Source organism: Somniosus microcephalus, chromosome 29 (assembly GCF_052327205.1).
Source record: "Somniosus microcephalus isolate GS21.2 chromosome 29, FLI_Smic_1.0, whole genome shotgun sequence".
Taxonomy (NCBI): Eukaryota; Metazoa; Chordata; class Chondrichthyes; order Squaliformes; family Somniosidae; genus Somniosus; species Somniosus microcephalus.
In genome coordinates, this window is record NC_141015.1 from 16823607 (window position 1) to 16836259 (window position 12653).

At 44.5% G+C, this 12653-nt stretch overlaps 1 protein-coding gene across 1 annotated transcript in view; it reads left to right on the forward strand.

Annotated features, from left to right (window-relative positions):
• Positions 1-12653, forward strand: part of ldb3a (LIM domain binding 3a) — a 210520-nt gene that overhangs the window by 179654 nt on the left and 18213 nt on the right. The window contains exons 14-16 of the mRNA XM_085970260.1: positions 2013-2193; positions 4538-4658; positions 12250-12365. Of these exons, the coding sequence (XP_085826386.1) occupies positions 2013-2193; positions 4538-4658; positions 12250-12365 (418 nt within the window). The remainder of the gene's footprint in view (positions 1-2012; positions 2194-4537; positions 4659-12249; positions 12366-12653) is intronic.

The window sequence follows — 12653 nt, forward strand, 5'->3', positions numbered from 1 at the left end:
TGTACGAGGTCGCGTCCTGGATGACTGAGTACACTCGGTGGTTCACCTTGGAGATCAGGACAGACAGTTTGTTCGCATCCGTTACGACCGCAGTGGAGGCAGTCAGGAATGCCTCGAAGCACATGAGCCAGTGAGCAAACTTGGTGGAAGCGTCCGCTTCCCGACTGTCCAGGTCCAGGCATGCTGGTGTGAGGATCTTCTCCATTATAAAAAATTTAGTTAATAAAATTGATGCGCCATCAATTACTCAAAAGACTGAGGTTAAGCGAGTAACAACCAGGCTTTTATTAACTAAAGAATGAAGGTCTAGTCTCGAGTGGTCGACCCGTCCAGAATACTAAGGGACTGGGAGGTAGTCACTTATATACCTGGAATAGTGGGAGGAGTCAGCCGAGGCATGTCCAGACCTGTACCTAGTGGAATACACATACACATACAGACAGGTATAACAGTGGTTTACCACAGGGATGATCAGCAATCGGGAGAGGGAAGGGGGAGGCTGGAGATCGGGAGGGCTCTGGGGGGAACACTTCTGGCCCACAAGGTGCTGAAAGAGCCACTTACCTTGGGGAGCCGACAGCTCCCACCTCGGTTCAGCTGCTGTGGATCCCAAAGCTCGGGCCTCCCCATCACTTTCTGTTAAATTTAAGTTGCGGTGCTGATAATGTCATCCGGTCCCGACTTTGGTTTGTTAATTAGGCCCCCGCTTGCCTTTTGTGTGGGTGTCCTGAATTACGCACTTTAAAATCTAAAGGGGTAGGAGTGGGGTCGTGTTGCCCTATCCTGATATTTTAACCCACGCACCCCCACTCCCCAACTTTCTCCCACCCACTGGGGTGGGGGTTAAAGATCAAGGCCAAACTCCCTCAGTGTCATCTCTGTACCTTTTCTCTTTTGGCTCTGACTCTTTTTCTAACTCTTTCTCTCTGTCTGCCTTTCCATCTGTTTCCTCTCACTGTGTTGTCCACTGTATCTGTCTGGATCTTACCATGCTCCTTTACTAATTAACTGAATTTGTGTCTTTTACATCTTTTTAAAAACTAGGGGAAGCAGTAAGAATGTGCCTCGTTTGCAGGATCAGGGCTGGGCAGGAGAAGGCAGGGCTTGGTTTAGGAGAACCTGGCAGCTGGAGCAGGGAGCCAGGGGCAATAGGGAGCAAGGTTGAGGTCAGTGCTGGGATTAAGTGAACGGGGAGGTCCTGTGTTTGGCTTGGATTTAGTCTGAAGGAACAGCAGAACTGGAGAAATGCCCTTCTATCTTCAGGGTTAGAGTCATGGCTCTCGCCAGTATTGGCATGCCCAGGAACGTACCTGGGGGATTGATAAGCTAGGAATGGGCACTTGCATGGGAATGGGGGAATAAGGGACTATCTAGAAGAACAAGATTTGATCAGAGCGAGTAGCAGTGGTTCAGAAGGGGCAGTCATGTCTGACCAATTTTGAATTCCTTTGAGAAGGTTACAGATTTGGTGAATAAGGGTGAGGCACTCTGTTATGTCCATAGATTTCAGGAAGGGATCTGACACTGTTCCACATAACAGACTGATTTCCCAAGGGGTGTGTGAATGGGATAGATGGCAAAGTACTGATGTTGGGTTGAGTTATGGGGAAAGATTGTCTCCCCTGGGACTGTACTCACTAGCTGACTTGATGGAGGTCGTTAAGATGTTCACGGGTATGGACAATTTGGATCTAGGAAAGTGTGTCTGTTACAGGATTCAAGAACATAGTTTAAAATTAAGGATGTCAAAAGATCATAGGTAATTTAGGCAACATTTCTGTAGTAAGAGGGAAATTGAATTGTGGAACTGATTACCAACATGGGTGGTGAACAGAATTTTAAAAAGGACTTATGAATTCCAGTTAGAAAAGGTGATACGGGACTATTAGTTCCAGAATCTCAGTGGGAAACTGATGGGTGGTTTGGAAGGGTGTGCTCGTTCGACCATTGGTCTTCTCCTGCCCAAATCTTTGCTGCATTACTCTGTATTATATTTCTCTTTCTGTCTCCAGAGGTCCTTTTCTTGTGGCCTTGGGCCGTTCCTGGCACCCAGAAGAGTTTAACTGTGCTTACTGCAAGACCTCACTGGTTGACACTGGATTTGTAGAGGAGCAGAACAGTACTTACTGTGAGCGGTGCTACGAGCAGTTCTTTGCTCCAGATTGTGCCAAGTGTAATGCAAAGATCATGGGGGTAAGTGAAGGCTTGACAGCAAACAGTATTAAGAGTAGACAAGTAGGTGGCAGCACCTAATCAGGAGAGGAATTCAACATTAACTCCACAAGTAGGAGAGTATGATAATATAGAAACACGTACTGTACATTGGAAGCAGTTCTGAAATACAACTAGGCTCTCTTGCTGCCAAATCTGCTTCATTTATACTGCAGGTACATTCGGGATCAACGGGTAACTGTGTACATGCAGAGGTTCCTAACTAGCATCAGGAGCAGGAAGCCTGGCTGATTTACCCTTTCCTGTTCCAGAGGCACCGAGAGCAATTCTAATGACCCTACTACCACCCCAGCTAACTCCGTACAGAAAGGGAATTAAACGTGGGAGCTCCCCGGTCAGTGGAGCTCCGCTGCTCACTGGATAAGCTCACTGAACCATCAGGGGAGCCTTTTGAATACCCTCTTGGTTGCTCATCAAGGATTTTATGTGCACTTTACAATATCATACAGGTTGGACCCCGGTAATCCGGCACCCTCGGGACAAGGCCGGTGCCGGACCATTGAAAATTCCGAACCACTGAAGGTTAGGTAAATAACACCTAAAATAACAATATTAGGTACAATATTATGTTTGTTTATATCGTGGGAAACGGTGGCGCCGCCGAGCGGCTGCCCCGCAAACTAAAGACCGCCGGTTTCGATTTGTGCCGGACCACTGAAGGTGCCAGACCGTCGGGTGCCAGATTACCGGGGTTCAACCTGTACTAGTAAATATTTGGTAAAGAAATGGAGTAATAAGGAGAAAACCTTTATTTTATTCCAATTATTTCCAGTCGGAAAGCAGTGACGGATTCTGGCTCACAGGTGCCCTGGTACCTCAGCCATGTCCTCGCTTATGAGCCTGGGCAGTGAGTGCATCAAGTTATTCGAACATAGGAAGCATCAAAGCCAAGCACAGTCCTGTTTGTGCATAACTGATTAAGCAAGATCAGTGGATAGTGAGAATCCCAGCTCACTTCCACCGACGCCCCCCACACCCTGCCAAGGGCAGCAAAGCCAATTGTGGTGCCCCATCATGACAGAAGGCAGCTCATTCACAACACTACTGGACATAAAGGTGGAATCTTCCCAGCCTGTATGGTTCAGTACAATATCACGCACCACAGAGATATAATCCCCTGTAGAGTTCCATCTATACTACCATAGAATGGATCTTATCTGAAGAGTATCTCCTATACCATCCTTCATCAGTAGCTGGGGGGGGGGAATTGGTTTTCGGCAAAAGTGCAAGACGAGCGGTAGAGAATTGATGTCAATGGAAAAGGACATCGGGTGGGGTGTAAAACGAGCTGCCGATTCACTGGAGCACTGCGTATAGTTCTGGTCGCCATATTATGAAAAGGATATAGAGGCACTGGGGAGGGTGCAGAGAAGATTTACAAGGATGTGAGGGTATACATATCAGGAAAGGATGAACAGGCTGGGGCTCTTTTCTCTTGAAAAGAGAAGGCTGAGGGGTGACCTAATAGAGGTCTATAAAATTATGAAAGGTTTTGCTAGAAGAGACACAGAGAGTTTCCACTTGTGGGGAAGAGCAAAACTAAAGGCCATCAATATAAGATAGTCACCAAGAAATCCAATAGGGAATTCAGAACAAACTTCTTTACCCAGAGAGTGGTGAAAATGTGGAACTTGCTACCACAAGGAGTGGTTGAGGTGAATAGTATAGATACATTTAAAGGGAGACTAGATAAGCATATGAGGGAGAAAGGAATTGAGGATTATGCTGATAGAGTTAGATGAGGAAGGATGGGAGGAGGCTCGAGTGGATCATAAACACCAGCATAGCCTGGTTGGGCCGAATGGCCTGTTTCTGTGCTGTATATGTAACTATTGCCTGTTTTGCACTTTCGTCGACCAATTTCACCCTGGTTATCTGTAAAGCTCCGTTCATTAATTACTCCGGCCAGCTGCTGCTTAAAACCTCATCCATGCCTTGTCACCGCCAGATTCGACTATTCCATCGGCCTACTAGCCAGCCTCCCATCCTGCACCCTGGTTGAAGTGGTTCTATAATATAAATTCAGGCAATGACAGTAGCTTCGCCCCTTCTGTTAACCCAGGCAGAGTCTCTTGGTAAAAGTACCCTTTCTGTCAGTCCTGCCCGCCGGCAGGTGCCATTTCTCTCTGTGCTAGATTTTTCTATCAAGAGTATCCATATAAATCATTCCAATAACCTGATGGGGAAAATGCTTGGAATGGGCTAAAATGTTTATTTTCTTTAGTGATACTCGGCTAAGTTTGCAATGACCGTGGAGAGTAGTGTTCTTCAGTTTGATGATCCAATTGTCTGTTCTCCATTGCAGGAAGTGATGCACGCCCTGCGACAGACCTGGCACACCACCTGCTTTGTCTGTGCTGCCTGTGGGAATTCCTTTGGCAACAGCCTTTTCCACATGGAAGATGGAGAGCCCTACTGTGAAAAAGGTACAGCTCCCTCCGAGGTCTAGTGATGAAATGATAATATCCTTAATGCTAAAACACACATTTCTTCTTCCAATTTTATTCCCCTTAACCCCTCCCCACCATCGGCACTGACTCCTGCTAGGATTTGGTGCCACGGATGCTAACAACCCTCTACCAACACCGTAGCCTGTTGCCCATTCTTCATTTTCATCTGGAAGATAGAGGAGATATATCTTCTGCCAGCTCAGAACAAATCTCTGGCCCTAGTCCTGTCTTTGTATGAGTGAATAGAGTTGTTTTCTACAGCAGCTGTTATTTAAAAGACTAATGATCTCACAATTTAAAAAGAAAAGACACGCATCTCTTTATTTAAGCACTATTGTTTAGGAAAGTTCAAGCAGGCATTTGATGTCAGAATGGGCAACTAATAACTGGAATGGACGCAGCCTGACTCAGACTCTGGTAGCCTCGAGCTAGTGAGCAGTTTGTGAATGTTCACACCTGTTTTTTTGGGCGCACTGTCTGTGGATGTGTCAATTTATTAGGTAATAGATTGCTGTCAATGAGTCATAAACGTTGAGTAAGCAGTGAGTGAACGTCAGCTAACTTACTAATATCAATTACCGAGAAGAATTATTTTCTGTGCATGCTATTTGTAGCAAAGTCACAAATAGGTTTCCAAAGAATATGTTTATGATTTTGCAGCAAACGACATATGGAGGAAATATTCTCTCTCCAAGACAAAAACAGAAAATGCTGGAGCTACTCAGCAGGTCAGGCAGCATCTGTGGAGAGAGAAACAGAGTTAACGTTTCAGGTCGATGACCCTCATCAGTAATCGACCTGAAGCGTTAACTCTGTTTCTCTCTCCACAGATGCTGCCTGACCTGCTGAGTATTTCCAGCATTTTCTGTTTTTGTTTCAGATTTCCAGCATCCGCAGTATTTTGCTTTTGTATTCTGGGTTCCTTTTGTCCAAACTGATTCCGCACCTTCTAGGGACAAGCACACTAAATGCAACAGTGGCAGCGTGATGAGAATGAAGGAGTGAGAATGCTGATGCAGGCTCCATAATCTGCAATCCTTTCTAAGAATACAAGAAAGCTTGAAACAGAAAAAGGCCATTGAAGCCAACAAACATACTCCTTCCAGGCATGAATGACTACCTCAATCGTGACCTCCTCTCTCCCTCCACACAAAATATCTCTGCTGTCTTTCTTACCCACATGTTCTATTATTAAATATGGCTTCCCAATTAATTTTCCTTCTGGTTTTTCGTGCAGTTCCAAACAATTTGGTCTTCTGAAATCTTGCATCAACATGTTAGTGTTCTGTCTTTAGCTTTCACAGCAATATTGAATCTATCTATACAATGATCACTAGGTCCCAGGTGCTGATCATGTGCTAGTGGGTTGCTAAATACCAAATCCAAGAGAGCTTCTTCACTGGTGTCCTGCTCCACTTGTTCTCCATGATTGTCCCCATGAAGTTTGAGTACGTTTCCCTCCTCCCCACTGGCATCATAAATGACCAGTACATTGATTTTCTGCAGCTCTCCTTAACTGTCCAAAAAATTCTCTATGTTCACCTTATGTTGGTGGTCTATAGCAGTTACCGATTATTATTTTGTTACTCGTTATTACCACTGATTTCTAACCAGATTTATTAACCCTTATCCTCCTCTTCTATATTTGCAGTATTTACTACTGTATTTGCCCTTTCAATACCTATTATAGCATGTCCTTCCAATGATACCATTCCTCCACCTTGCCCAGTAGTTCCATGTGAGTTGACCTTCAAACCCACTTAGTTGCTGATTGTATTATTCCAATTCCAGAATGTTATCTCCTTATGCCCTTGCCTCTGTCTCTCTACCAGCAAAACCCTAATCCATACCATCTTCGTGTTGAGGGCTGACTTACTGAATATTGAATGCCTTCCTCTCTGGCCTTCCTCCATCCTTCACAAACTCCAATCCAACAATCTGGCCTGTGTCCTCTTGCACATTCCTAACCCATCCTTGCCAAACGCCACGGGCTCCCTCCCTGGTGTATGCTGCTCCCTATTTGAGTGATCTCCTCTCACCATATATCTCGGGACATATGCTCTGCTCTACTGACTCTGGCTTACTTTTTGTTCCCTGCTCACTCCACTCAACGACATAAGGCAGTTCCTTAAGGCACTACATCTCTGCCTTCAGAAACTCTCGCCACTCCACACTATTTCTCTAATTACTTTAAAAGCCTCTGGGGGAAAAAAACACTAGTGGGCGTAGTCTATAGGCCTCTGAACAGTTGCAAATCTGTTGGACGGAGTATCAATCAGGAAATAGTTGAGGCTTGTAATAAGGGACCATCTATGATTATGGGGGATTTTAACTATCATATTAATTGGACAAATCAAATTGGGCAGGGCTGCCTTGAGGATGAGTTCATTGAGTGTATTAGGGATGGGTTTCTTGAGTAGTATGTAACTGAACCGACCAGGGGGCAAGCAACCTTAGATCTGGTCCTGTGTAACGAGACAGGATTAATTAAAAATGTCCTAATAAAGGATCCCCTTAGAATGAGTGACCATAACATGGTTGAATTCCATATTCAATTAGAGGGTGAGAAGGTTGGATCTCAAACAAGCGTGCTAAGCTTGAATAAAAGAGACTATGAAGGTATGAGAGCGGAATTGAGTAGAGTGGATTGGGAAAATAGATTAAAGGGTAAGACGATACATGATCAGTGGTGTACATTTAAGGAGTTATTTTACAACTTCCAAAAAATATATATTCCACTGAGAAGAAAAGGGTGTAAAAGAAAAGACAGCCATCCGTGGCTAAGTAAAGAAATTAAGGATAGTATTTGACTAAAAACAAGGGCATATAAGGTAGCCAAATCTAGTGGGAGGATGGAAGATTGGGAAGTCTTTAAAAGACAGCAAAAAGTAACAAAAAGATTGATTAAGAAAGTGAAGATAGATTATGAAAGTAAATTAGCAAAAAATATAAAAACAGATAGTAAGAGTTTTTATAGTTATATAAAAAGAAAAAGGGTGGCTAAAGTAAATGTTGGTCCCTTAGAGGATGAGACCAGGAAATTAATGGTGGGAAATATGGAGATGGCAAAAACACTGAATGAATATTTTGTATCAGTCTTTACAGTAGAAGACACTAAGAATATCCCAACACTGGACAAACAGGGGGCTATGGGGGGGGGGGGGGGGTGGAGGAGCTAAACACGATCAAAATCACTAAGGAAGTGGTACTCGGTAAAATAATGGGACTCAAGGCGGATAAATCACCTGGACCTGATGGCTTACATCCTAGGGTCTTGAGGGAAGTGGTGGTAGGGATTGTGGATGCATTGGTAATAATTTTCCAAAACTCCCTGGACTCGGCAAAGGTCCCGGCAGACTGGAAAACTGCTAATGTAACACCCTTATTTAAAAAGGGCAGTAGACAGAAGGCTGGAAACTATAGACCAGTTAGCCTAACATCTGCGGTAGGTAACATTTTGGAGTCCATTATTAAGGAGACAGTAACAGGACATTTGGATAATCATAATTTAATAGGACAAAGTCAGCATGGTTTTATGAAGGGGAAGTCATGTTTGACAAATTTGCTGGAGTTCTTTGAGGAAGTAACATATAGGGTGGACAAAGGGGAACCAGTGGACGTAGTGTATTTAGACTTCCAAAAGGCATTTGACAAGGTGCCACACAAAAGATTATTGCTTAAGATAAAAAATCACGGGATTGGGGGTAATATTCTGGCATGGATAGAGGATTGGCTATCTAACAGAAAGCAGAGAGTTGGGATAAATGTTTCATTCTCGGACTGGCAATCAGTAACTAGTGGTGTTCCACAGGGGTCAGTGCTGGGTCCCCAACTCTTTACAATCTATATTAACGATTTGGAGGAGGGGACCGAGCGTAACATATCAAAGTTTGCAGATGATACTAAGATGGGAGGGAAAGTAGTGAGTGAGGAGGACATAAAAAACCTGCAAGGGGACATAGACAGGCTAAGTAAGTGGGCAGAGATTTGGCAGATGGAATACAATACTGGAAAGTGTGAGGTTATGCACTTTGGCAGGAAAAATCGTAGAGCAAGTTATTATCTTAATGGCAAGAAACTGGAAAGTACTGTAGTACAAAGGGATCTGGGGGTCCTGGTGCACAAAACTCAAAAAGTTAGTATGCAGGTGCAGCAAGTGATCAAGAAGGCCAATGGAATGTTGGCTTTCATTGCTAGGGGGATAGAATATAAAAATAGGGAGGTATTGCTTCAGTTGTACAAGGTATTGGTGAGACCACACCTGGAATACTGCATACAGTTTTGGTGTCCATACTTAAGAAAAAACATACTTGCTCTCGAGTCAGTACAAAGAAGGTTCACTCGGTTAATCCCAGGGATGAGGGGATGGACATATGAGGAGAGGTTGAGTAGATTGGGACTCTACTCATTGGAGTTCAGAAGAATGAGAGGCGATCTTATTGAAACATATAAGATTGTGAAGGGGTTGGATCGGGTGGATGCGGTGAGGATGTTCCCGATGATGGGTGAAACTAGAACTAGGGGGCATAGTCTTAGAATAAGGGGCTGCTCTTTCAAAACTGAGATGAGGAGGAACTACTTGGTCCATGGAATATGCTGCCCCAAAAAGCTGTAGAAGCTACATCATTACATAAATTTAAAACAGAAATAGACAGTTTCCTAGAAGTAAAGGGAATTAAGGGTTACGGGGAGCGGGCAGGAATTTGGACATGAGTCTAGGTTCGGATCGGTCATGGCCCTGTGGGTAGCGGAGCGGGCCCAGGGGCCGTGTAGCCTGATCCTGCTCCTATTTCGTGTGTCTAATTCTGTTAGATTCAGGAGATGGTTCAGTGATAGTAGATTGGCGGTTAGGATCAGATCAGCCATGATCTTATTGAATGGCGGAGCAGACTCGAGGGGCCGATTGGCCTACTCCTGCTCCTATTTCTTATGTTCTTATGTTCTAAAACTCATCTCTTTGTGCTTTTGCCTCCTTCCTAATTCTCCCATCCTCACTGATATTTCTCAATTAGGAAAGCAAATCGTATGTTGGCCTTTATTACAAGAGGATTTGAGTATAAGAGTAAAGACGCCTTATTGCAATTAAATAGGGCCCTGGTGAGACCACACCTGGAGTATTGTGTACAGTTTTGGTCTCCTTACCTAAGGAAGGATATACTTGCTGTAGAGGGAGTGCAATGAAGGTTCCTGGGATGGGGGGATTGTCCTATGAGGAGAGATTGAGTCGACTAGGCCTATATTCTCTAGAGTTTAGAAGAATGAGAGGTGATCTCATTGAAACATACAAAATTCTTACAGGGCTTGACAGGGTAGATGCAGGGAGGATGTTTTGCCTGGCTGGGGAGTCTAGAACACGGAGTCACAGTCTCAGAATAAAGGGTCGGACATTTAGGACTGAGATGAGGAGAAATTTCTTCACTGAGGGTGGTGAATCTTTGGAATTCTCTACCCCAGAGGGCTGTGGAGGCTCAGTCGATGAATATATTCAAGAGAGAGATCGATAGAGTTCTGGATATTAAGGGAATCAAGGGATAGAGCATGAAAGTGGAGTTGAGGTAGCAGATCAGCCATGATCTTACTGAATGACGCAGCAGGCTCGAGAGGCCGAATGGCCTACTTTATTTTTCCTTACCTGCTCCTATTTCTTATGTTCTCCTTATTAAGTGCCCTGAGAAATTAGCCCCGATATTTACGGGGATGTGGGTGGAGGAGATCTCGACGGGAAACCTGGTCGTACAGGTTTCCCAGATGTCCTGCTGAAATTAACAACAGGACGTGTGTGGTAAACCACTGTTATACCTGTCTGTACGTGTATGTGTATTCCACTAGGTACAGGTCTGGACATGCCTCGGCTGACTCCTCCCACTATTCCAGGTATATAAGGGACTACCTCCCAGTCCCTTAGTATTCTGGACGGGTCGACCACTCGAGACTAGACCTTCATTCTTTAGTTAATAAAAGCCTGGTTGTTACTCGCTTAACCTCAGTCTTTTGAGTAATTGATGGCGCATCAACGTGTTTTAAAGTTTTTCAGCAGGTTTCCCGCCTAACAGACAGCACAAAGTCACATCCGGGGAGCGGAGAAGATCGAGGTCAGGATGGGGGTGATCACAGGGTAGGGCTGGTTTCAGTGATCGTGGGGTGGGGAAAGAGGTTTACTTGTTGGGCCTGAAGGAAACATTCCTGCTCCTCCTGGCCCACAAACCGATAAATACACTTCTCTTATGGATCCAGCTCTCCTCGCCTCCTTTTACCTGTCGGGTTCCCCTCACTTCCTGTCTCTCTCTCTCTCTCCTTCCCTCCTTCTCTCTCTCACTCTTCCTCCCTCCCTCCCGAGAGCAGTTTGGCCGCCTGCTCCCCAAATTGCCTCCTTTAAAACCGCAAGTGGGTGGGTTGGGGTCGGGTTTGAGATTTAAATATTTTTTTCTTCCCACCTGACCAAAACCCACCTGTTCTTGGGGGTTAAAATTCCCCCATGGGGTGAGCAGCACTGTAAAATATATGTTGTTGTCCTGACACAACATTCTACACCTTCCTAGCTCCTTGCCCTCCTCTGGCCATGTTTCTGCATGCCAATATTATCAATATCCACACGACTACATATATGTCTTATTTCAAAAACTTATTCCTGATGCTGCTCGTATTTTATATTGAAACATTTAAGCCCATCTTTAACACATTCTTTATCCTACCTTTGTCTTTCCATGCAACATAGCCAAGTGATTGGATAGTTTACCCTTTAATTTTGGTGAACCAAAGGATCTATTTGTCGGAGAGGTGGTATTGAATTTAAAAGGAATGTTTTACCAGGTGGTGTGGCCGCACAGCACACTGGAAGTTGACACAGCAAACTGACTAACACATGGGACTTGTGGTTCTCCCAACCTGAGCCCTCCTTCAGATGGAGTGGCCAAGTAGATGCTTGCTTTGCCCCACAGTGAAGACCGATATTACTTCTAAGCTGCGTGCATGCGCCGCCGCGCAGTAATCTGCAAGGTGCCGTGCAAGCCGCTCACGAACTTTTCCATTTGAAATACCGTGTGTGCGCCGAAATTTAAAGGGACCGCGCATTGAAATAAACAGACTGCGCACAACAAGGACAATTTAGAGGGAACATTGGTGAAGACATTTGTAAAAGTAGAGGAAGAGCCACCACAAAGCCTAGTCTTGTTCATCTTTTATCATCTGGGTCACAAGTAACCTTGGCAGAGGTATGAGAGCAGGCCACGGTGCTCACTCAGCTGGAATAAGGTATGAGGAGGACTTTTGAATATTAAGGGAATCAAGGGATATGGGGATAGTGCAGGAAAGTGGAGATGAGGGAGAAGATCAGCCATGATCGTATTGAATGGCGGAGCAGGCTCGAAGGGCCAAATGGCCGACTCCTGCTCCTATTGCTTATGTTCCTCCAGTGCCAGATTAATTGACTGAGGCATGCTTTTAGGTTTTCATTTCCTTTCTTTTATTTATTTAAATTTTTGATTTGCCTCGTGTTTCATTTTCTTTTTCTTTTTCTTCTTGCTGATAAATACTGAAGTGAGAGATTCTTATCCTTTTTTTTTTTCAGATTACATTGCCCTCTTCAGCACTAAGTGCCATGGCTGTGACTTCCCCGTGGAGGCTGGCGATAAGTTCATTGAAGCACTGGGATATACCTGGCATGACACCTGCTTCGTCTGTGCTGTACGTATGAAGTAACTGGTTCTTTGCACAGACTGCTAGCCGTTTTGAGAGAGAGTTAGCAGTTTTGTAGAACAACAAGTAATCAATGTGATGCTATTTGCTGACATTCCCAGTGCACAATAATGTAAAATTACACAGACAACAAGGTGCTAAAATGCACCGGGGCCATGTGTGGAAGATGCTGAGTGGGTAGAAGTGCTTTCCTATGTGTATAGAGGGAAAATTGAAAGAAAGGGCAACCTTAACTGCTTTTGCACACTTCCTGACGTTAATTAAAGAATACTATTG